Source organism: Paroedura picta, chromosome 1 (assembly GCF_049243985.1).
Source record: "Paroedura picta isolate Pp20150507F chromosome 1, Ppicta_v3.0, whole genome shotgun sequence".
Lineage (NCBI taxonomy): Eukaryota > Metazoa > Chordata > Lepidosauria > Squamata > Gekkonidae > Paroedura > Paroedura picta.
The window spans coordinates 95,722,198-95,747,994 of record NC_135369.1 but is presented as its reverse complement, the minus strand read 5'-3'; the positions used below and the strand labels follow the sequence as shown (position 1 = coordinate 95,747,994).

The 25,797-nt window shown below is 41.8% G+C and overlaps 1 protein-coding gene across 3 annotated transcripts in view; it reads right to left on the bottom strand.

Annotated features, from left to right (window-relative positions):
• The window catches only part of TMEM242 (transmembrane protein 242), a 28,031-nt gene extending 8,294 nt beyond the window's left edge, over window positions 1-19,737 (bottom strand). Inside the window, exons 1-4 of one of the 3 annotated variants that reach the window (XM_077348859.1) lie at window positions 19,498-19,734; window positions 17,451-17,551; window positions 10,677-10,814; window positions 10,218-10,350 (exon numbers count right to left, since the gene is read on the bottom strand). In XM_077348859.1, coding sequence (XP_077204974.1) covers window positions 10,267-10,350; window positions 10,677-10,814; window positions 17,451-17,551; window positions 19,498-19,648 — 474 coding nt within the window. In that variant the 5' untranslated portion in view covers window positions 19,649-19,734 and the 3' untranslated portion in view covers window positions 10,218-10,266. Of the gene's footprint in view, window positions 1-10,217; window positions 10,351-10,676; window positions 10,815-17,450; window positions 17,552-19,497 lie in introns of all 3 variants that reach the window. The other 2 variants (XM_077348842.1, XM_077348851.1) reach the window with 2 other exon arrangements.
• Window positions 19,738-25,797: the final 6,060 nt, after the last annotated feature.

Below are 25,797 nucleotides of genomic sequence, written 5' to 3'. Positions count from 1 at the left end.
GTACCACATATATCTATTTACCCACAAGGAGGCTGGTCAAAAAAGGGACATGGTTGCAAACAGTTTCTATTCCACTAAGAGCTGCTTACATTTAGCTCCACTGTGAAAGTAGATGAGTTTCTCTGAGCCAAAGGTCTGACTGGGACTAAAAACAGATGATGTGCTCTTCTCTGAACTGCATTGCATAAAGATGAGAGTGGGAGCTCTCTGCTAAGTTTGGAAATCTTGGTTTTAATTAAAAGACTGCTGCAAGATGCTGATGCGTACATATTCCCCTCCCCCAAAAAATGTCAGATGTGACTGCTGTCATCACCCTATGCAGAACCACTGTATTATCCTTATTAAGCGGGGTTCTAGTTTCACCAATTCACTTAAAATAAAGAAGAAGAGTTGGTTCTTCTATGCCGCTTTTCTCTACGCAAAGGAGTCTCAAAGGGGCTTACATTCGCCTTCCCTTTCCTCTCCCCACAACAGACACCCTGTGAGGTGGGTGAGGCTGAGAGAGCCCTGATATCACTGCTCGGTCAGAACAGCTTTATCAGCGCCATGGTGAGCCCAAGGCTGCATGTGGGGGAGTGCAGAATCAAACTCACCTGGCTGGATTAGAAGTCCGCACTCCTAACCACTACACCAAGCTGGCTCTGCTTCGGAATGATTTTAAACAAATGTATAAGATGTCTAATAATGACAAGGAAATAAAATCCCCTTTTAAACCTTACAAGTCTCAGATGCTTCTACATATTCATGTATTATTTGGAATAACAGATCTAAGAATCCAAAAGGTATCACCTCCATATGAACCCATAACCATGTTGAAGAGCTGCAGAGAGGATTTCAGTCTAAATTAAAATTTATTATCATAGTAGAGATTGTAGTCAGGTCCACAGACAGTGGCTCGCCCCATATAAGAATTTATTTGGGGGAACAACTCAAACTTTAAAATCTGCAGTCTGCCAGTTTATGTTGAACGGATAAAATTATTGGTTAAAAGATCAATGGAAGTGCATGTCCCCCAAACTTCACTCACCTACTCCTTGCAACGCTCTCTGCCCAAAGTTTTCACTAGCTCAAGGCGATTTTTCAAGATCACTTCTACCCTTATGGAGTTCATGAGCCTGAAAAAGTCTCCCTTGAGCTACTACAATTGAGACCATGGCTGGCTGCTTAGCATGAAAGAAAGAGAACCTAAGAATGTTACTATTTAAGAAAATTTGTATTATGAAACAGTAAAAACTTCTGAACCTAATGCTAATAATCCACAGACACGAAACAATCTAAAATACACATTTAGCAACATATTTCTAGAGATTTTTGCTGGTTATCAAGAAATTATCCATTTCCTTGGAACTCCACAGGAGAGTCCAGCAGACCATCTAAATGAGGAGGGCTGTCTAGGGCTCTGAGTTTTTTGGAAATAATTATGTTCCGATGATGTAAACTGTTAAAACATCACTGGATTAAGAGGAAAGCATAAGACACTGCATCAAAGCAATTGCTAAAATCTCTTCCCAAACCTAATTGTTCACTCTAAGACTCACTTTCTCTTCAACAGGGAAGGAAAAAGAAGTCGGTGCCCAAAGATCTATTTACCTGTTTGTTAACCAATTGCTATTTTGTGGAAAACTTTCATGAACCGAAGTGGGTCAGCGCTACTGGTGTTGCTTGATCTCACAGCACCATTTGATGTGGTAGACCAGAAACTTTTTGCTCACTGCCTCATCAACGCAGGAATCTGAGGGCACCCTTCGGTGGGTTATCTCCTTTCTCCATGGTCAATGACAGAGACCTTGTGGGGTTCCATAGGATGCAATTCCCTCCCTGATGTTATTTAACATCTTTATGCACCCTCTTGCCCAGCTAGTCCAGAGCTTGGGGCTTCAGTGCCACCAATATGCAGATGAAACCCAGCTCTATTTCCTGATGGACAATCAGGCAGATGCCCCTCCAACCACATTAATCCATTTTCTGGAAGGAGTGACAGAAACCATCTCAGACAGTTTTTAAAGATAGTCATCTTCTGACTGGGAAGGGACTAGATCAGGATGTGTGCCTTCCCAGGCTGGACAGGGGGCAGTTTACAACACAATCAGGAAACTGGGAGTGATCTTTGACACCTCCTTAACAATAGAGGCTCAAGTCACAAGGGTAGCTAAACTGGTGTTTTCCCATCTGTTGGCCTAATACATGATATCACCAGCAACATGTTAGCCGTCAGTAATTTATTGATAATCTCAGCCCCTGGGCAGCTTCCTTCAATGCTACCAACATGGTATGGAATCAGTCCTACTGTAACAACTCCTCTCATTAGATCTATAGGAGGCCTTAATAGCTCATGCAAGTATCAGATATTCAGGCAGATAAGTAAACAAACTCAACATTTTGTGTTCAAGCAAGATTATGATGCCCTCCAGAACTTAAACATAACTTGCCCCTATTTAGTAAACTGCGATGTATATTTTTTAATGCAATGCTTTTTGTTTGTTTTAATTGTTTTAATTCTGGTTATAAGAAGAGGGTAGGAATATAAATATTCAAAATAAGTTTAAATTATTATTCTCTACTATAATTACACATAATCAAAGCACACAATGCCTATTTATTTTTAGCATTTTAAAGGTTAACATATGTGCAAAACAAAGATACGAAATTATGTCATGAAGATTATAAATTATAAGGTCAGAGAAACCCGCCTAACAGTATTTTTCTCAGTTCACATTTGGCAGATGTATACGCTGTAATAACATTTTTTTTAAAGCACAAATATCCTTTATGAATCATCCTTGCTATGAAATAAAGACAGCATCTGCTTTCTGAGGTGATAAAAATTGATTTACTGAGGGCATCATGAGCAAAAGAGCTTTTATTACTCAGTTTATCTTGCTTGTTAATTACTATGGATCACTACAAATTCTGAAAGCTTTGTTCTTGCCTTTTTAAAGAAAAAATAAAAGCATTAACTGGGAGTGGCAAAAAGGCAAAGTTATGCTTCCATAGCTGGAAAGTGTTGCAGCTGGAGCTTTAATTAAATATAAAGATACATTGCTTACTACCTCTGGCTAAAAATAAATTACAGCAATTCAGCCATAATGCTGGAAAACTATAACACATTTATCCCAAGTGGGTTTTTTTCTGTTGACATAATATAGCTATTATCATTGTATGGGAACTGAGAGCTAGCACAGAGGCTGTAGTCATGAGGTACTTTCCCTTAAAATAACTGCTGCACAATGATACTTACAATTCACCTATAATTATTCTGGGAGAGGAAAAATGCAGTTTTTGCTCCAAGACTCAAGACAAAGATTCTTGTGCAGCACACATCTCTCTCACTAATCTCTCTGCTGAACATAATGTTCTTGTTCAATTATCATCAAATGAATATTTCTAGAGAGCAAAGTACCGTACAAGACAAAATGTAGCAGATTTTGACAAAGTGAATATTGCAACAGCATGATGCTAAAAATAGCTATATAAGCTACACTAGAGTCCTGAAGTGGAAAAGGGCAATGAGACTTGTATATTGTAAACATTTCTCTCCCACCAGAAGTACACACACTGATGTGTTGGGGCAGTTAACCTGTTTCCTTGCATCTCCACGGATGAAGTAGCGCATATGCTCATCCTTGGTCCCACTTTCTATGCTAGCAGGAAAAAATCCCTACTAAACACAGAAGAACAATGAAGAATAGAAGACCCAAAGTATACTAGGCACAGAACTACTATATGCGTTATGTAGTAACGACGACAATTCTGCCAGCATATATCCACATGGGTCAAATCCGAATCAATCCAGTCACTTCTTCAGGGTATGTGCCTGCATGCTACCTGAGGCTGGAAATTCATGTTTGCTGTGTGTACAAACTAAACTTAAGACACCCTTATTGGCATAACGACAAACTACAGTTTTATGGGAATGTGAAAAATGTTTTACTTGTAACTACAATAAGCTAACCAGCTACCTAATTGAAGGCCAGAAGTTAAGTGTGATTTTGGAATATTTTTCCCCATGTTCTGCAGTGTGTACTGGTACCACTTGTGCCATACCTGCATAACTACTATTTGAGAAAAAGTCAACTGCATTAGTATATATAGGTTATAAAGTAAAGGTTTCATGAGATTCACAGTGGGCCTTAGCTGGGCAAAGTACAAGGTAGTGTGACATTTCGGTTTGCACAGTAGATCCCTTACCTGAAAACAAAAGACACTTCTCTATTTAACTTTTGCTTGTATTGTCTAAACTTAAAAGTCCAATTAACAAGATTTACTGCTGCTTGGGAGATCATGATGGATTTCTGTTCATCTGTAAAGGTAAATTGTAGCCATATGCTAACCTCGATTCGGAACTGTACGGAGAGGGATTAACCCTTATGCCTCTGCCTAGTTTTGCTTATTAACTCTATCTCTGCTTTTATTAGCACTTTAAAGGGAAAAAAATGACTAGCTATTAATTTTTATTTCCTTTTGAAGAACCAACAGCGGGTAGGTACAGCAGTTTCAGTTAGCTAAATAGAACAGCAGTTAAAACTCCCAAAGCAGCCTCCAATTGGGGCTCATGTATACTTGTAGTTTACTCTTTATAGATGGATGAAAGTCTTCTATCCCCATAATTTTTGTGCTGGCTTCAAGTGATTGCACTGGAGTACTGCAATAGGCAGTGGCAGCATGAATCTCCTCCACTTTCCTGGTAAGAACTTCTACAGACTATCACCATTAACAACACTAAAGCAAATGCAGTAAGGCTAGAAATAATGCATTATATTATTAGTCATATTTCTATACTTCCTTGAGACAGCAAGGAAGATTAAATTGCCATAAAGCTGAATGTAGTGAACATCTCCACAACTCAGGAGCCATAGAGTGCAGAAACAGCAAAAATACCAAATACCCGGCTTATGTTTCATTACAACGGTCAGAAAGGCACTGCAGATGCCAGTGCACTACACCGTGGCACCAATTATTTCAAGGGGAGTTGTTTCCGAGCAAGCTGTTTCTTAGACAGAAGCATCCTGTGCTGGGAAGTATTAAGTATCTTGCCCCTCCTCTACTGCTTCTCCACTTTGAATTTCTTTCTCCTGAAGCAGTTTAGCTGTTTCAAATAAGGCAGCAGGACACCATTGCATAACATCACATGCAACATGCAGTTCATGCCTTAAAAGTATTTAGGAACTGAGTGTGCCAGAGACTTCCCAATAAATAAAGTACGTTTGAAAAGCAAAAAAGAATGTGTTAAAGGTTAATGTTACAATAAAGAAAAGCAAATTAAAACTACAACTGGATCATTGCTATTTAAATGTCTAAAAATTGGCTCTTTTCTTCTTCTGCCAGCAGATGTAGCTGTAGTACAATAAAGGACAACTGCATCTTTAGGCTGCATTTTCCCGATGTGTATTCCCACACTGTGTTTTGCTTTACAATGTCACCTAAGTAAAGATTTCCTTTAAAAATTTCTTTGGTGAAGATATTCCACTTCTCCAAATAGTATTCTACAGTATTGTTTGGTGTGTGCATGTCACAACACTGCCTCTGTTTTCACAGTTCTGCAAGGCAACCAGAACACCTAGTGCTCTTTTACGCTGAACTAAAGCAGTAGCACTGCTGCCATGTTGCACAAAATTAGTTCTCTATTTAGAACTTAAGGAGAGCCCTGCTGGATCAGACCACTGGTGCACCTAGTCCAGCATTCTGTCTCACACACTGGCCAACCAGTTCCTCTGGAGGGCCAACAAGAAGGCATAGAGGCCAAGTCCTTGTTTTCATGCTGTCTCCTGGCTCTGGGACTCAGAGGCTGGCTGCCTCTGAACATGGAGGTTCTTCTTAATTACCATGGCTAATCCCCACACTAATCTCCTTTTAAAGCTGTCTATACCTGTAAGCATCACACATCCCCTGGCAACGAGTTCCACATTTTAATCACTCTCAGTGTAAGTATCGCCTTCTGTCCATCCAGAATTTACCTCCCATCAGCTTGATTAAAGGTAAAGGGTAAAGGTATCCCCTGTGCAAGCACCGAGTCATGTCTGACCCTTGGGGTGACGCCCTCTAGCGTTTTCATGGCAGACTCAATACGGGGTGGTTTGCCAGTGCCTTCCCCAGTCATGACCGTTTACCCCCCAGCAAGCTGGGTACTCATTTTACCGACCTCGGAAGGATGGAAGGCTGAGTCAACCTTGAGCCGGCTGCAGGGATTGAACTCCCAGCCTCATGGGCAAAGCTGTAAGACGGCTGCCTTACCACTCTGCGCCACAAGAGGCTCAGCTTGATTGGATTCCCTCAAATTTTAGTATTTTGAGGAAGGAGAAAAAGTTCTCTTTGTTAGCTCTCTTCACCCCATACATAATGTAATCTCTTTTGTAAACTGAAAATTCCCAGACTCTTCAGCCTTTCCTCATAGGGAAGATGCTCCAAATCCCTAATTCTCTTGGTCACCCTCTTCTGTCCTGTTTTCACCTCTGCAGTGTCAGTTTTGAGATACAGTGGCCAAAACTGAGGTGACGCTATAAAACTATACGGGGTCAGTATAATATTGGCCATTTTATGTTCAATTCCCTTCCTAATTATCCCTAATATAGAGTTTTCCTTTTTTTTCACTGCAACAGCATAAGGGTTGATGCTTCGAGCTATCCACTATGACCACTCAGTCTCAACAAGTTCAGGCACTATACTTGACGTTAGGATTTTTATCTCAATGTGCATCAACTTACATTTGCCAACATTGACCTTCATCTGCCACAATGCTGCCTCACTGCTTTCTTTCTTCCATTGTGAGAACTGTCCATTGCTATTCTTTGCTTTCTGTCATGTAACCAGTTTTTAAACCATAACAGAACTTATCCTCTTATTGCATGACTGCTAACTTTACTCAGGAGTCTTTGGTGAGGTACCTTGTCAAAACTTTTTGAAAGTTCATGTTCCTTCTTTGGTAGCTCCCTTCTGGCAATACAGCATTTAGAAAACCAAAGGCTTCTGCCAGCGCATACACTTTACAAATGTTTAATGTGTACTGGCTAGTCAGCCAATTGTTTCACCTAGTCCTCCTTTCAGTCAACTGATGGACTTAATTTGTGAGGTGAGAACACTTATGAAATATCCAGCTCTGGCAATCCAGAGATGGCAAGGCAGCAACACATATAGTTTGTCCATTAAACTCAGGTACTGCCATCTGACCAATAACTACAATGCAAAGATATTTAACTGGCTTCCTAAATCAAGAAGGCAAGTATCCTGAAATACAAAGTATTTGACCCTTCTAAGGACATTTAACAAGATTCCAGTTGGGCAATGATTTTCTTTGAAGTGCCAAAGTGCTATTTTTTTTCTCCTGATGAACTTTCACTTAAATACAGGTGCATGTTCCAATTCATCTGGGAACAGGTACATGGGAACTTTGGCTCTTTCTTTGAATATTTCACCAGAATAGCTCATTGCTCAAAAGTGATCTATTACTGACAGACGAGGGATTTCTTGGGAGTGTCTTAAATAAGTCACACATTGTACATTATCATTTTTTAGGTATTCAAGTTATCAAACATTACTTCAGTAGATGCTGGTACCAGCATTTCTGGTCTCACAGCATATAATTATCTATAAAGTTTAATACTCCATTTATTAGTAGTGAAATTTAATTTTGTCTTATTATGCAAGTTAACAGAAATTCATTTATAGAGTTTGTATCACTGTTCACATGGAAACTAAAAAACAAATTCTTCAAGTATAACAGTTCATTTGTCAGAAAGTGGCAAACAATAAAAGTGGCTTATGGTCAAAACTGATTATGTGGCAGTACATGAAAAACCAGAAATTCTACCAAATTACAAGAGTCTTAAAGGTAAAGGTAAAGGTATCCCCTGTGCAAGCACCGAGTCATGTCTGACCCTTGGGGTGACGCCCTCTAGCATTTTCATGGCAGACTCAATACGGGGTGGTTTGCCAGTGCCTTCCCCAGTCATGACCGTTTACCCCCCAGCAAGCTGGGTACTCATTTTACCGACCTCGGAAGGATGGAAGGCTGAGTCAACCTTGAGCCGGCTGCTGGGATTGAACTCCCAGCCTTATGGGCAAAGCTTTCAGACGGCTGCCTTACCACTCTGCGCCACAAGAGGCTCACAAGAGTCTTAAAGCACAAGAGTCTTAAAGCAACTTAAAACACTAATTAGTTTATTGCCACATACACTTTTGTGAACCAAAAGCCATTTACTTAGAGACATGAAGTTCTGTTAACTCAACAGAAAGATTTATACCTAGAGTGATCAACATCAAAAGGGCTGGGGGTGGGGAATTACTGTAAAGGGAGTTCAGAAAGCCCTACTAACTTTTAAGCTAGACTTATTGGGCTTTGTAGTTTTGCTTTGGCTTGTTACAGAAAGAAAAGAATATCTGTGAAAAAACTTTCAAGACTATGGATTGTGCTTAAAAGTTTAGGGCAGACCAAAGACTTCTGGTTGTGTCCAGTATTTTGAGATGAAGACTCCAATGGCTTGCCCTATCTACCATGAGGAAACCACACTGAATGGCTGGGACAATAAAGACAATAAAGCCAGATATAAAGGAGCGAAAGAAGCATGATTCTCATTCTGTAATCCCAAAGCTTTAATAGATTCGTGGGTAGCCGTGTTGGTCTGAAGTAGCGCAACAAAAATGGAGCCCAACAGCACCTTTAAGACCAACAAAGATTTATTCAAGGTGTGAGCTTTCAAGTGCATGCACTCTTCCTTGGACTAAATGGAACAAGGATCATAAGCGTACAGATATAAGGCAAAAGTAAATTGTGGCAAATCAGTAAACTATGTCATAATATCCAAATTAATACATATGATGCCATATGATAATTCTTTGCTAAAACAGTTCATCTGTCCTTTTGAGTTCAAGTATTTAAAAGGGTGCCATAGAACCAATGGGATGAAATTAATTCAAAAGAAATTCCGTCTAAACATCAGAAGAAGTTCCTGACAGTTAGAGCGGTTTCTCAGTGGCACAGGCTTCCTTGGGAGGTGGTGGGTTCTCCATCATTGGAAATGTTTAAACAAAGGCTAGATAGCTATCTGACGGAGAAGCTGATTCTGTGATGGCTCAAGGGGGTGGCAGGTTACAGTGGATGAGTGATAGGGTTGTGAGTGTCCTACATAGTGCAGGGGGTTGGACTAGATGACCCAGGAGGTCCCTTCCAACTCTATGGTTCTATTATTCTAGTTGTAGCTCACAAAAACATTGGAGAAATAAAACAGTCCATGTTAGTAATTAATGGCAGACACTTTCCCAGTTGTGAAAATAAATAATTAAAAGAGACTAGTTGCTTGCACCATCTTTCTCCACCCAAGCATGGAAGCATCCCTACAAGTGACAAGCTGTGCTGGCAAGTTATCTTGTCCTGAGACCAGAGAGTTAAATTTGAAATTACACCACATATTACCAACATTACATTACAGTCACATTGTCCCAAATAAAATAAAATAAAAAGAAAAGGGGATTGTGAGGAATGTGGATATAAGAGTTGAATGAGGATAGCATGCATAGTGAAATAAAAAACCTATGTCCTTGTTGAGTCCAGGTTATGCCATTGTTTTGAGTGTAGTGATAATTTGCATTTCTGCAATCTTCCTTTCTAGTCTGTTCTTGAAGTTCCTTTGTAATAAAGCAGCTACTTTGAGATCCTGGAAGTCTGACAAGATAACTTGCCAGCATATCTTTGTTGGTCTTAAAGGTGCCATTGTACTAAAGCTTTAATAAGAGTATTGGTCAGAATTTTAAAAATTCAAAAAAGAAAGAAATTAAATCCAAGCATTGGTCATTCTACTTAGAGTGCAATATTTAAAGATTTACAAACATGAGCCCTGATTGTAGGAGATTCAGATTTACAAAATCACCATTTGTTATTATCATAGATGGAAATAGTGAGGCTGAACTGGCTTTCCGCGTATCTCACCTTAGGCCTGCACCTGATTCAGTACCCCATTTTTTTAAGGAAAAAAGAGGGTTTTTTCCATCAATGGGAAGAAATTAATTCAAAAGAATTTTTGGGTAAACATCCAGAAGATGTTCCTGACAGTTAGAGTGGTTTCTCAGTGGAACAGGCTTCCTTGGGAGGTGGTGGGTTCTCCATCTTTGGAGATTTTTAAACAGAGGCTGGGTAGCCATCTGACAGAAATTTTGGGGTGACATTTTGGGGTGAAAATCGACTAGCAAATCCACACGCTTTGGTGCTTAAACTGTTAGTCACTTACTTGAAGGACCACCTCTTTATATATGAGCCAGGTCATGCTTTTTATTTCCTTAGGGAGATGAAAACAGCCTCAGCTTGGACAGAATGTTTTCAATGGCAGCTCCACCTCTTTGGAACATGTTGCCCCTTCTCTTCTGCAGTTTAACAAAGGCAAAACTTTTTAGAAGAGCTTTTGGGTGAATGTTGGGTCTATATGCAATTCTTTGAGTCTAGATGACAACTTTAATTATGTATTGTATATGCAATTTTACATTTGGAAACTACTATAAGATTTTTAGAAAAAGCAGTATAGAAATATGTCAAATAAAGAAAGCCAGAGTCAAGCACACAAAAACACATTCACAGTGTCATGAAATAGGATTGTCAAAAGTCTATGAAAAGATAATAACTACCAGTATAGGTCAGGACTAACAAAAAAATCAGGTGTTTTCATAATCTCAGTTGGTAAAGAGATACTTACACTGTGAATGCCCAAAGCCTTCCAGGCAACGAAACTGATCACTCCCACTCCACACCAAGCATACAACGAACCCCATCCTAGAGCTCGTAAGGCAAGTGATGCACCACTCTCTGGTAAAGCAGCTGTAGCAACTACACCCTAGAATAGTTTTTAAAAAAACAAACAAGCAAATGGGGGAAGATTATTTTGTGTAAATTCACCCTTACAATGCCATTTTAAGATGAGCATCCGTCTGCGACTGCAAATCTGCTTATGATTGCACTGCAAGAATATTCAAACTGCTCTCAGATAAACTTTCTTCACTTTCTCCCATGTACAAACTTTTACAGATCTGTGAATATACGTATGCTAAGCCTATGGCATATTCAAAATTATTCCTTCTAAGAAGCCCTGATTATTCCAGTTCTGTTAGTGCTGTAAACGAAGAAGAGGGAGTGGGTTCCTGGCAATTTTTATCAGCTTGCCTGTCCTATCCCTTCTATCAGTAATTTGCTACTTTGCAGGATGGGAAGGGCAGCAAGACCTAAATCAAGTTGTCTTCTCTGTGGTCAGTTTTTACCCATTTGTATTTTAATTATATTTTTTGTTAGCTGACTTGTGGTTTTCTTTTTTCTTCTGAGAAAAGCAAAATATAATAAGTATAATAAGTAATTACTTGAAATCTACAACACCTAGGGCCTTTACGCACAGGGATCTTTGTTGCAAATTGTTTGCGGAATGAAAAATCGCCATTTAAAATAGTGGAATTCGTCGTTATGCATACCTGCCTTTGTAGTGGAATCAGTTGCGTTTTTTAGCGTTTCCCACAGGCTTCCGGTCTCGGCAGAAATCGCTAGAAAGGAAGCGCTATTGCCAAGCTCGTCCCGCCCCTGGCCGTCAAGCAGCCAATGGGCAGCCGTTAGCATGCTCCCAAACAGCCCCTTTCCCTTTAAGAAAGGTTTAAAAAAAAAAAAACAGACCCATAGCAACGAATCTAGGTAGATTCGTTGCAACGGAGAGACCCATCCAGCTGCCTAATGTGAGCTGTCATTTGATTGTATGATCGTTGGCACGCTGCCTCGAGTGATAAAAAAAAAATCCCCCCCCCTCTCACGGGCCCGATTTTCGGCTGAATTAATGTGTAAAAAATAAAGGGACTTTATTTCAGCAAACGGGCTTTTATGTGGTTTGTGCTTAGTGACTAAAGGTGAAGGACTGAAGCCAGGGAAGCCTCTAAACAGAAAGAGGCTCGCTGGTGCGTTTATCCCCGCTCGCTCGGAGAAAAAAAATGGCAATCGCTTCGCCGGAAGTTTGGAGGACAGGCTCAGGAGGAGGGACTTTGAAGAACCCGCAACAATGGTAACGCACAGGTCTTTAGCGCTAGTGTTGCAGATTGGTTGCAGGAGTGTATCGCTATCCGGAGGGTGAATCCACTTTTCTGGATTCCCCTAAAAGCGCTACAACGAAGCGCTTTTTGCTGATTGGTTTCAGGAGTGTTGCAGATTGTCTGCGACGTCGTGCGTTAAGGCAAATTAGTAGCGTTTTCAATTAGCAACCATTGTGCTATTTTGAAGCCGTGCGAAATGGCCCCTAGAATTCCTTGGGGTACCTGCCATAACTAAATATTTACATTAATGTAAAAGTCTATACAATTAATCTCATCATGGAGAAACGCATTCAGATTTTGGTAAATTAACATTAAAAGGCCATACGTGGTCAGGGCCCAGTGTACCTGAGGGATCACCTCCCTGCCTATGCCCACCAAAGAGCTCTGCGCTCCACTGCCACCAACTAGTTAAGGATCCCTGGCCCTAAAGAAGTCCGCCTGGTCTCAACCAGGGCCAGAGCATTTTCTGTCGTGGCCCCCACCTGGTGGAACAAGCTCCCGTAGGAGATCAGAGCCCTGACGGAGCTTAAACAGTTCCACAGGGCCTGCAAAAAGGAGCTCTTCCGCCAGGCATTTGGTTGAGACCAGACACAATCAACAACGACTGGAAGGCCCCTGCTCCCCCCCTGCCCCCCCTCAGGGGTCCACCAACATGCTCTGGACCTATTCGTATTGTTGCATTGTTGTACTGCCTATATTATTTATACTGTTACACGGCTATCATTGTAAAGTTATTCACATGTTAATAGATTGTTTTATGTACTGTTGTTGTTCTTATGTAAACCGCCCTGAGCCCCCGGGGAGGGCGGTATATAAATATAAAAAATAAAATAAAAAAATAAAATAAAAATAAATAAAATAAAAGTTTATGGGATACCACAATTGCACACCCAAAAGCTATGAACATACTTTCATCTTACTCTTCTTTTTAGATGCTAAACTCCATCAAGACCCTAAAGGTAAAGAAATCCCCTATGCAAGCACCGAGTCATGTCTGACCCTTGGGGTGACACTCTCCAGCGTTTTCATGGCAGACTCAATACGGGGTGGTTTGCCATTCCCTTCCCCAGTCATTACCGTTTACCCCCCAGCTAGCTGGGTACTCATTTTACTGACCTTGGAAGGATGGAAGGCTGAGTCAACCTTGAGCCCGTTGCTGGGATCGAACTCCCAACCTCATGGGCAGAGCTTTCAGACAGCCTTTCAGCTGCTTACCACTCTGCGCCACAAGAGGCTCATTCATCAGACCCTAAGACTACATAAAACATCACAACTGTCATGAGCAGGCTTTTTCAACCAGATTTTTGTGAAACCCTGGGGTTCCTTAATGGCCCTGGAAAGGTTTCCTGAATGGGTGAGAGTTAATTAATTTAAATATATTTTTTTAATTTGTTAAACCTTTATCAGGTACTACGACCATATCATGCTAAGCCACTTTGAGAGGACTTACTCAGGAGAGGCAGGGTATAAATTGAATAAAAAATAAATAAATATGGTCATGTCAACCTGCCCCCTTCTCAAATAGCCAATGATGAGCCCGGAGGGAATGGGAAAGGAGAGGGGCCCTGGCAGGCATCTTCACAGCTATACTTCCCAACCTTATTCTGCATAATCAAGCCTAAAGTGACCAGATTGTCCAACTTTTGCAGGGACATCTGGGGGCACCTGGCAAATTATACTTATGTTGCAAGCAAAAAAATATATATATTCCAATAATATTTTTGCTTACTATGTGTTCTATGAAAATATTTGTTGCTCCATTTAGACCAAATTTTTAATCAAGAACCTCCCTGGTCGATGGTGTCCCGCTTTACCAATGTTAAAATCTGGTCACCTTAATCATGCACTTCTGTGGTTTCTCGAAGCCTGAAGAAGGTTTCAGGGGTTTCCCAAGGGTAAAAAAAAGTTGAAAAAGGCTGGTCTAGAGGATCAACCAGACTGAGTTGACAATGAGAGCTGTACATTATTGCTTACATACCTACATAAACCATCTTACTGAATTGTTGTCACAATATATAATGTTCACAGTATACTTCAATCTATATAAATTTAGTTATAGGTGAAATATCTCATGAATCCTTGTATAAAGAGAACATATAAAAGTAAGCTGGGCATTACTGAATACTATTACAGTGAATTCTCAAAAAAAGTAATAATGGAAGAATACTACTCTGGGTTTATCAGTTCTTTTCAAAAAGTGTTTGTACATGAAATAACTAATCTGAGTCCATTTCTCCTCAAAGAGTTATCTTGTTTACAGAACCTTTTTGTCATATGATGTGCATGAAAGCTATTTAGAACCTCAAAACAAGTGAAGAACAAATTGCTAGAAAAAACACTCTGCAGTTTCCCCACTGCTTTGGCATAGAAGAAAGGAATTCATTGATAAAAGATAAAAAGCTGCTATAAGCTGCTATTTTAAGAAAAGATATTTTAGTCACATGTTTATTGCTTGCTGTCTTTAAAGTTAAAATTTCATCTCTCAGGGCATTTTGTGCATTTCAGTCCCATTAAAATCCTAAAAGACTGACCCGGGAAAACAGATGATCCTTTGTTGCTTGCTAACATTTCATATTTTCAGGCTTTTTAAAATTTAGAGGCAGCAGGCTAGAGGAGTGGTATGAGGAAAATCAAACATCTTTATTAACAATCTAGGACTAGGATGCTATAAATCTACGCTGCCCATTCGTGGACCTCAATAACTAAGAGAACATTATGCTTAGCCATGGCCCAAAGCAACCCCGTGGTTATGGCTCTGACAGTTAAAGAAATAAGCTTTGTTTAATTTAGTACTAAATGACCAACCTCAATCTATTGGAGTTTCAGTCTACTGAGCAGAGAAAGTCAGAGCCAGCAGGACGAAATGATGGTCAGGTCACATCATTTTTTGGTTAGCCATGCTGGCCTACCCATCGAAAATAACCTGTGATTCAGGAACTTGCAACTGATCCTTTAGTGACATAAGCACACTGTTCTTTCATTTAAAGCCCACTAGATTGTTCAATGAAGTGGCATTTCTAGTTGCCTGTATACTTAATGTCTAGGGCATAATATATATTTGTAGAGCCAGTTTGGTGTAGTGGTTAGGAGTGCGGACTTCTAATCTGGCATGCCAGGTTCGATTCTGCGCTCCCCCACATGCAACCAGCTGGGTGACCTTGGGCTCGCCACGGCACTGATAAAACTGTTCTGACCAGGCAGTGATATCAGCGCTCTCTCAGCCTCACCCACCCCACAGGGTGTCTGTTGTGGGGAGAGGAATGGGAAGGTGACTGCAAGCCACTTTGAGCCTCCTTCAGGTAGGGAAAAGCGGCATATAAGAACCAACTCTTCTTCTTCTTCTCTTCTAAAATATATGTGGACTAGTAATCAAGCCCGCTGTATGACCAATACAGCGGGCGCTAGGTACTTGCAGTCCTGCGGGTGCTCCGTGGCGGCGGCTGTCGGTGGGGGCTCCCTCAGGCGGCGGGGCCTCCCCCAGGCGGCGGTCTGTCGACGGCGGCTCCCTTTTGGGCGGCCTGACGCGTCGGAGGCGCTTTGTGCCTCCGACGCGTCAGGCTGCCGGCAAAGGAGCAACTGCAAGCCGCGCTGTGCACGGCTCGCAGTTGCTGGGGCTGGGAATTGGAGGGACCAATCGGCAGGCGCTGTCCGGAGGAAGGGTCCAATCCGGACCTTTCCTCATCCCGGACACATCCCACTCCAGAACCCCTTACCGCATTATTTAGTCCGCGGGCAGTGTTGGGATGCTTAGAGACAAAGCAGATTTCTGTTTGATGCTGTCTGTGTAAATGCAACAAGCATCACCCATTGCATCAATGCCAAGTCTACAATCTACATGTGCTTGTTTCGAAGTAAGATTTACTGAAAAAGTAGGCTTACTTCCAAATAAAAATACATTATGTTATTGGGTTGTAATTTTCAAGAATTCCTCATTTATTGATCTGACTTTTATACTATCCTATCCAGCAAGCTGGCTCTGGGTAGTGTACAATATAAAGTTAAAACAAGTAAAATTGAGCTTAACATTAATTCTAAAAGTCAATGACACAAACAGGTTAAAATCAGCAGTGGCATTTCATCCCTCAGAGCAGGCATGAGTCTGGCAATAATTTGGGTTTTCTTCCACTCAGTGTTGGCAACTAGTTGATGGATGTGTGGGGCCATTGGAATAAGTAGAGGTTATTCAGCTTTGGCCTCCACCAAACCCTGGCAGAAAAGCTTCATATTACAAGGCCTGCAGAATTGTGCTAGATCCAACAGAGCTCAGGTATGTTCTGGGAGCTCATTCCACCTGGTGGATGAAGAATGCCCTGGTCCTGGTTGAGGCCAAACATACCTCTTTGGGGCCAGAGACCACCAATTGGTTGGTACGGAGCGTTCTTGAGCAAGGGCTGAAAGTTACTGGTATTTCTCTGGTAGAATTAAAGTCTATGCCGATTGACTGCAGACTCATAATAAGTAATAATAATTTCACAACTAAACACATTGCAAAGCTATTGCAGAGGTGGCAACATATAGAATTACCTTTAATTCTACTGATGCTGCAGACCTGGCCAGCAGAGTGGGAAGTGATATGCTGCTAAACAAAGATCAAAGGAAGAAGCTTCCCCACAATGATGTCATAAGCCTGTCCCTACACTGGGCACTACAGCCATTCAGTAGCTGCACCCTTTGCCCCCTGCCTCTACCATCACCTTACAATAGCAAGTGGTGAGGACGTGAGGTTCTCCTTCCCCTCAGTCACTGCTCAGCAACTGCAGCCAAGTACCACACACCACACTGGCTATGTCTCCTTCAGAAGTGGAAGAAGATAAAATCAGTCCTGTTTAGAACTCAGGTAATTGGAGGGCACAAAATAAGACTACAAGATCACCATAGGGCTCCATAGATGATTATGATGATATACAGAGTAGGATCCCCTGGAGACCAGAGGGCATGTAGACTTGCCAGCCCTGCTAGTAGAAAGCCAGCTGTAATCAAGGCAATACCATCAGAAGTCTGGTATTTCCTCTTTGTCACATTAAAAGAAACAGTCTTTAACTCAACCTGCCTGACATATGGTCAATATTCAGTTTTAAAAGTTTATAAAATGCAGGTTTTAGCATGTTTAAATTACTCCAGACTGAATTTCAAACCCAGTTATTTATAAGAACAGGCAGTTTGTTATAACTGAAAATTAGAAATATTCTAAACTGCTTTTAAAAAACATGTTATATAAAATGATTTTTATCGGCCCAAGCACCAACTATATTTTACAGCATGGATATGGCATCTTCTATAAAATAAAAAACAATTTCCTCGTTTCCCAAGAAAGCTTCCCTAACCAGGCAATTAAACCATTATGAAGCTAAATTTTAATGATTTATTTATTTTCAAACTTATATTGCAAACAAGTTAAAAATACAAACCTTATTGAACCAGTTAGGATTTTTCTTTTTGGCCATGGCAAGTGTGGTACCAAAACCAGCTAGAATTCCTGCAGTAGCAACAGTAGCGAGAAAAACTCCACCTACCAAGACAGCAAGTAGAGGGAGGGAGAGAATGATTTTTTAAAATGAGATCCCCCCCCACAGTAAGGAATAAAATGCTTTTAAAACCCATTTGAAATTAAGAATAGACAGTAGCTCCCAAGAGAAAAGCAGCAACAGTCAATCTGCCAAACTACTGTATGTTACTATTCCTAAAAATTCCCAGTGGAACCAAAGTCCCTGGACAGCTATCTAGCCCGACTTACAGAATGATCCAAAGTGTGCCCAGGGTACAAATTAAAGCACACAGAGGTAGAGCTTAGGAGAAGGCTGATCCTGTAGCACCTCAGAGTTGTCAAGGTAACCTGGCACTTTCATGTGCTTCTGCAGAGTTGCTACACACTGTCAGTTCCCTCTTTTGAACTATAATCCTGTTTTTCACAGAATTAATTATGCCAAACTGTTATTTGAACATGCTGTTATTTGAACAAATACCTTGAAAAACAGGTATTTGAAGACGCTATGTCACATCCAGAAGCAGGGTCTCTGGCTTTGCCCCTCTTGTGCCTGAGACTCCTACTAAATCCTTAATGCATTTCCTCACAGGTATAGACAACCAGACATTTTGAGTGCATCTAAATGTTAGCAGCCACTGTATACAATCACACATGCATACATTGTGCATATGCACTGGTCAATTGCTGCAGGTGCATAATTATTGCCCAGACACATGTACACTCAGATTATTTATGTAAGCTGAGCATTTTTAAAATGTCATTTTATGAGAGACGAATTTCCCTTACATGTTAATCTTATATTACCAGCATCTTGCTTAGTCTAGACTGAAGTTTCATCACAAAGCCTCCTTCAACCATCACAGGTATTAGCAAAACTAGAATAGGAATTTAGTAATTATTTATTTATTTGTTATATTATGTACCGCCCTCCCCTAGGGCTCAAGGTGGTTTACAGGTAACTCAATAGTTGTAACAATAATACAGTAGTAACAATTAGATAATACAATAGAATGGTAGAACAATGGAGAGAACATTAACAACTATCGCATACTGAGACCCTTTGGGTTGGTACTTGACTAGATTTGAATATTTCCTGGGTAGCATGGTTGTTTGAGCCTGATATTTACATTTTTTTTGTTTCATAGCCTCATATATCACATGTAATTCTACCTAACAAGGAATTACTTTTGTGTATCTGACAAAGTGAACTTGAACCCTCCAAAGTTTACTTTACAATCGAGTCCTCTTGTCTAAATTATCACAAAACTCCCATTTATGTTAGCTGCAAGTGCCTTACTTACTCCCTCTTTGATCTATTTTTCTGATCTACAAACATTCTGCCCAATCCATTTTCTTGAATCTGGCAGTGTGGCAAAAAGGGTTCTTTCTCACTTTGAAATGAACGAGTTCTTGGAAGATTAGGACCCAGGAACCCACCTACAAACTATACTTTTAAGTATAGGATCTAGCTGTATTTATCCTAAATACAGCAGGGAAAACCCCCTGAAACTGCTGACTTCGAGGCTCAGAACTCATAATGTCTTCCAGGCATTTTTTTTAACTTCTCATCTCAACCCCCACAACAGAAGCACTCCCTTCTGGCTACTGAAAGGCGTTTGCAGAGTGCATTGGCTCTCTTGTCCTTAAGCAAGCAGGAGGGAAAAAACATTTTCTGCACACTGCTCCAACTCCCCTTACAGAAGTAGCCGTACTCTTTCTCAGGTCTTGATTTTTATGTTTAAAGTGAAAGCTCAACTCTATAAACGTGTGAACCAACAGTAAAGAGCATCCCACAGCACAAAGGGCTATTAGCTCACCAAGCAGCTACAACCAGCACCATGCGCATACACACTTAAATTGAAAATAGGGCTTCTAAATGAAGGGGTGGGTGGACTAGCCCAGAAGCCCCAGAAACCTCTCGTTGTTTAGAAATTCCTCCCTTCCCTCAAAGAGCGGATGGGGCTCGGAACCTTTAATTAAGGAGGGCCGCTGTTGCCGCGCTTCCTTCGGGGCTGTGGCAGGTTTAGGGTTCTCCCAGGGCTGAGGTGTCCCTGCATTGAGGCTCCCCTGAACGGCATCACTGCAGCTCGCCTGGGAGAGAGCCGGCCCCGTGCTCCCCATCGAGCCTCACTAGACCGAAAGGCCGCCGCGAGTGGGAAAGCAGACGGCTCCCTCCTCCCTTCCACCCGGATGAGATACGGAGGGAAGCGGATTCACTCCTTGTGCTGCCGAGATTAGGCTCCGCTTCAGCGACGGAAACGAACCAAGTTCAGACCCCCCCCCCCTGCCCCCGCCCGGAGCGTTGTTTATGCGCTTGTCTAAAACCTGAACGCATCACGTTCAGCCCCAGAAAGAACCCGATGCCAGTTACTGTGTAGAGTAGTAGGCTTGTTGAACTGACGTCGGGATGGCTGTGCGTGGTCTTAAATTGCGGTGCATCAATCCTTTCCTTACTCCGGAGTAACTGTGAACTCGGAGGATAACTTGTGCACAGGATCGAGTTAAGAGAGTGTCTCAGAGCGTGATTCGCTTTAGTCCCCATAACCTCATTAAAAGATATGGCAAGGGGGGGGAGGGAGTAGGAGACAAAGCAGACTGGTGCCTTGGCACTTCTTTTTAGAAAACTCTCCTTGCACAACTACTTAGCACTTCCCTCAGCTAATCAAACATGTTTATAAGTATGTTTGAACATGTGTATTTTCTGTGGAGTGTTAATATAGTTATCTTTTTATATCATATCATGTTGTTAGGTGTGAAGTTATGTCCAACCCATTGTGGCCCCATAGACAATGATCCTCCAGGCCTTCCTGTCCTCTACCATTCCCCGGAATCCATTTAAGTTTGCACCGACTGCTTCAGTGACTCCATCCAGCCACCTCATTCTCTGTTGTCCCCTTCTTCTTTTGCCCTCAATCGCTCCCAGCATTAGGCTCTTCTCTAGGGAGTCCTTCCTTCTCATGAGGTGGCCAAAGTATCTGAGATTCAATATCATACTAGTAGTAAAGCCCATTGCATGCTGTAATACAGTGGGCTAGCTCATGGTCCTGACCTATGTCTGGTTCAAGAATTCCAGAACATGAACTTGCACCCATCAGGCAATGTTTTCTTGACCTGGAATAGGCCAGGGGGTGCTACGTGGCTGGTTGGGTGGCTGCGGAGGCATTATACCCTTTTGAGGCCCCACTTTCAAACGTCAAGGAATATTTCCACCCCAGGGTTGGCCAACCTCCAGGTAGGGCCTGGAAATCCCCTGGAATTACAGCTAATCTCCAGTCTATAAAGATCAACTATCCAGCCAGAATTGACTGTGTTTTTTTTTGGGGGGGGGGGACGACAACAGGGCTGTTATGCAAAAGAAACATTTGAAGCCTCCCACACAGGTTATTGTGGAGATGAAATACTTGAGACCAAATGTAAAGAGTGGTTGTGCAGATGAAACAGGAGGTAAAAGAACTTGAGGCCAAATGTAAAGGGTGGTTGTGCAGATGAGACCATGGACTTCCCGCTCCCCCCCCCTCACTCCCAAAGGATGGGTTGGTGGCACACCCCCGGGGAGAGCCAATGAGGCATGAAGTGAATTTTCTGCACGCAGCTTAAACTTTATAATATTTAGTGATTACTGATAATAGCGCAGTGATGATACTGATGATAGTGATTGTCCATGAGTGTCTGTAATGCAATACTCTTATTTAATGCCCATTTGGGGGAGGGGCATTCCAGAGGCATTTTGGCCTGGAACGGTTTAATAAGAGGGTGAGAGTTCAACTTCTTAAATTCTAAAATATTGATCCTGTCTTTAATGCATCCTGCTTTTTTTTGCGGTACTCTTGTTTGTTTAATTCCCGTTCCGGGGGGTTCCAGTCGCATTTTGGCCTGGGATGAGTTAATAAGAGGGTGAGAGTTCCACTTTCTCATTTCTAAAATATTGTTCTCAAGAGTCTGTAATTCATCCCACTGTCTTTTGTGGCACTTTTGTTTGTTTAAAGCCCATTCTGGCCTGTTCCGGGGCATCCCAGAGGCTTTTCAGCCTGGTAAGGATTAATAAAGGTGTGGGATTTCTGCCTTTTCATTTCTAAAAAATTGTTCACAACTGTCCATAATGCATCCCACTGTTTTTTTGTGATACTCTTGTTTGTTTAATGCCCATTCCAGCCTGTTCCGGGTCATTCCAGCTTTTGCCCCTTGTTGCCCCTTATATCAAGAGGTTTGTTCTAAGTTTATCCTTTCTTTGTTTAGAAGGTATCTTATCTGTCAGACTGGGTGTATGCTAGAATGCTACTTATAGACGAAAACCTACTGGTTTCAGCACATAGGTTTTGTGTAGAAGCTTGTAAAATTTGCCAGATACTAATGGCTTAAGATTTTATATGTACGCATAGCAGAAGTTGAATAATTTTATCAATCATTTTATTTAATATGTACTTCCCTTTGAATTACAAGTTAATTTATGTGTGGAAGCTAATTTTTTCTCTAATTCTAGGGGTCAGTAACTTTGCTAAGACTTCTGCTGAACTGTGGCCACATTAATAAAGACTTTGATTTTGATAGAGTAATACAATGGTTTGGAAATCCAACAATCATTTATTTATTAGGTACATTTTTATCTTGCCTTTTCTCTAAGAAGCTCGGGATGGCGGAAATAAGCCTGCCTTTCTCCATTTTAGCCTCTCAATAACTCTGGCTCAGTTTAAGCGAAGACAGCGTCCTTGAACCACAGGTCACCTGGATCTCCCAGATCTTAGCCTGACATTGTAATTACTATATCCACTGATGTATGTTAGCAGATAAGTTAATCAAGGCACTTGTGAGATAGAATTAAACTTCTATTTTGATAGATAAATGTTCTCAGGTAAGAAGAAGAGTTAGTTTTTATATCTTGACCTACAGAGATAAGTGGCCATTTCTAATTCTTCACATTTCAGTTCTGTCCATCTCACAGTAGTTTATTTATTTATTATTGCATTTTTATACCACCAGTCTGAGAAATCGGCTCGCGCCAGTTCACAAAACAAGAAAAATACAGCAATATCAGTTTAAAATCCCATTAAAACAACTACAAATACAAAATGGTGGTATACTAAAAATCCTAAAAAGATCTTACCCCATACTCCAGGCATCAGCCTCAATATAGATGAATATAGCCAGCTGGGAAGGTAGAATCAGGCTCCTGGCACAGTTTAGCACTGCAGTAGGAGCTGGGGGAACCCGATAGAATACCCCAGGGCTCCCACCCAGCCTCAACCGAATGCCTGGTGGAAGAGCTCCATTTTGCAGGCCCTGGGAACTCCAAGAGTCCTGACAGGATCCACAGCTCTTCCAGGAGCTCATTCCACCAAGTAGGGGCCAGGACTGAAAAGGCCCTGGCACTGGCTGAGGCCAGGTGCGCCTCTTGAAGCCCCGTGACCTTCAGCAAATTCTTACCTGCAGAGTGCTCTGCAGGGAGCATAAGGAGGCAGGCGGTCCTATACATAGGTAGGGCCCAAGCCATGTAAAGCCTGAAACATCAAAAATAGTACCTTGAACCTGATCCACAAGCAAATTGGTAACCAATGCAGTTGTTTAAGTAGCGGCTGAACATGAGGCCTCCAGGAAGACTTGGTAACGACCCATGCCACTGCATTCTGTACAAATTGCAATTTCTGGGTCACATTGAATGCAGCTCAAAGGTCTAACAACACAAGAATGGCCTAACCACCTCGATACAGTTGGCACTGGAGATCATCCATCAGAGCGACCAGCGTAGTCTCCACTCCCTGGCCAGGACAGAAGCCCGACTGGTAGGGATCCAGGGCCAAAGTTTCCTCCAAAAATGCGAGGAGCTGGTCCACCGCCACCCTCTCAACTACCTTGCCCAGAAACGCAACATGAAAACTGGGTGGTAGCTGGCGGGGTCCCATGGGTCCAGAGATGGTTTCTTCAGCAGAGGGTGAACCATCGCCACCTTTAGCCTCTGAGGTAATTCCCTCGAAGAGAGGGAGAGATTAGCAATATCCCTCAGGGGATCACCTATTTGCTGATTGCTCAACTTGAACAACTATTATTATTATTTGTTTGTTTGTTTGTTTGTTTATTACCCACCTCCCCCCGGAGGCTCTAGGCGGGTTACAATCCAAGATAAAAACCCAATATATCACCATAAAACCAATAAAACTGATACGTATAATTTAAAAATCCTATAAACCAAAAAATTGCAGCAAAAACTCCACCTATAAAATCTTGATCATCACCATCTAAAGGGGGGAAGTGGAGAGGGGGGCTGATAGAAATCGCAGTGACCATTCTGTAAGGCAAGGGTGCTGATCTTCCTTGCCTCCTGGCCTCAGCCAGAGACCTGGCGGAAGAGCTCCATTTTGCAGGCTCTATGGAATGCGGAGAGCTCCCCATGATGGACAGGGATCAAGGGAACAAATAGTCGCCCTCACTGACCTCAGCAATTTAGCCACTTTGGATATAGAGAGCCACCTGAAGCCACCAAACCAAACCCATGCGATGGCCACGAAGCTTCCAGTTCACTCTCTGTATCAACTGTGGTGGTAAGGTTGCGGTGAAGCAACAAAACTTTATCCATAAAATAGTCCGCTACAGCCTCACAGCCTAACTTCGATATACTGTTATTTTGGCGCCCTTCCTCAAGGGCAGTAAGTGTCGGAACTAGCCTAAATAATTGGGCCGGGTGAGAGCTAGCAGACGTCATTTCCGCCATGGAGTAATCACACTTTGCAGCTTTCACTGCCATCTCATACGCCCTCATAAGCATGCAATGAGATGTTCTTGCCGCCTCGTCATGAGTCTTCCGCCACACTCGCTCTAGCCAACTCTAACCTTCTTCTTCCTCTCCCGAAGCTCTGCAGTAAATCATGGAGCCTGTCTGAAGCGAGGGCACAGAGGGCGCTCAGGAGTGATCTCGTCAATGGCAGCCACCAGGCAGGACTGCCAGTCCTCCACCAAGGCCTCCAATGAGTCACCAGAGGGCATCGGGTCCCTCAGAGCATTCAGGAACCTCTCAGATTCCATAAAATACGTCCATCACCCAAACAGGGAGGGGGTAGCATCCTTAGCCAAACCTTCAGGTTATGGTGGTCTGACCGTGGTATGGTGTTGTTAGCCAACAGATCCACCTCAACACCAGCGCCAGAAATCAAGTCCAGGGTATGGCCAGCCTGATGAGTGGGGCCAGCAACAATTTGCAAGAACCCCAGTGTTGACATAGCTGATATCTGATCCGGACCAAGTCCTGGAGCCAACGAATCCGCATGGACATTGATGCCCCCCAGAACCAAAAGCCTGAACTGCAGTGTCCAGGCGGCCGCCGCCTCCAGCAGGCCTGACAGGGCATCAGATGGAGCAGTGGGTAAACGGTAGAATTGGTGCTGTTATTCTAGGCTCAGAACACATCTGCTACTCCCAAGAACCATCATTCCACTCTTGGGCCTATGATTGTGACATTATGAGATAATTTTAAATTTCAGATCTATGATCAAATTATGAGAAAATTAATTTTTAAAATAAAGTTCAGAATATAGTCATGATTTTTATTCCTAATAAATTGGGCATTTTTCTGTTGTTCTGTTTAATTTTTTAATGAATTGGCATGGTCCATAAATTCTAATTTTTATATTCTAAGTGTGAACAAAACACCATGGAAACATTCTTTTCTGTTTTGCAACAAAACACTGCTCAACAATTAATAGCTTTTGCACTGGTTTAGCAAGAGCATGTGCTATATCGGAATTGAAAAGAGAGAACTTCTTGATGATAGTGTTCAGCATGAATCTGGGTTTTAAAATTCATCACTCAGCCTTCTACACTTATTGTGTGATCTTGACTGGGTCACTATAGCTTTTTCTAACCTACCTCTCAGAGTTCTTTTGAGAGAATTATTTATTTACTTGATTTATGCCTCTCTTACTTTCCAACAGGGACTCAAAATGGGAAATGAGTCCCAATTATACTCTCTTGCCCAGGGCCTACAAAAACCTGGAACGGGCCATTCAGCTATATGTTGGTCACAGTCCCCATGTGTAAACAACCTACACATTTGTGTTTATATAGACATAGCATGAGCCTTTCAAGCAAAGCCATTACATCATATACACGAAAAATTACTGGAATTCCCTAATGATTTCATAGCCTCTTAATTGCTGTGTGAAATTGGCTAGTTTATAAACAGATTACTGCATGTAGCTGGATCCCAGAATAAAGAGCTTCTCACACTAAATATGCAATATAATTATTAATGATATACTAATAATAACTCTCCTTATAATACC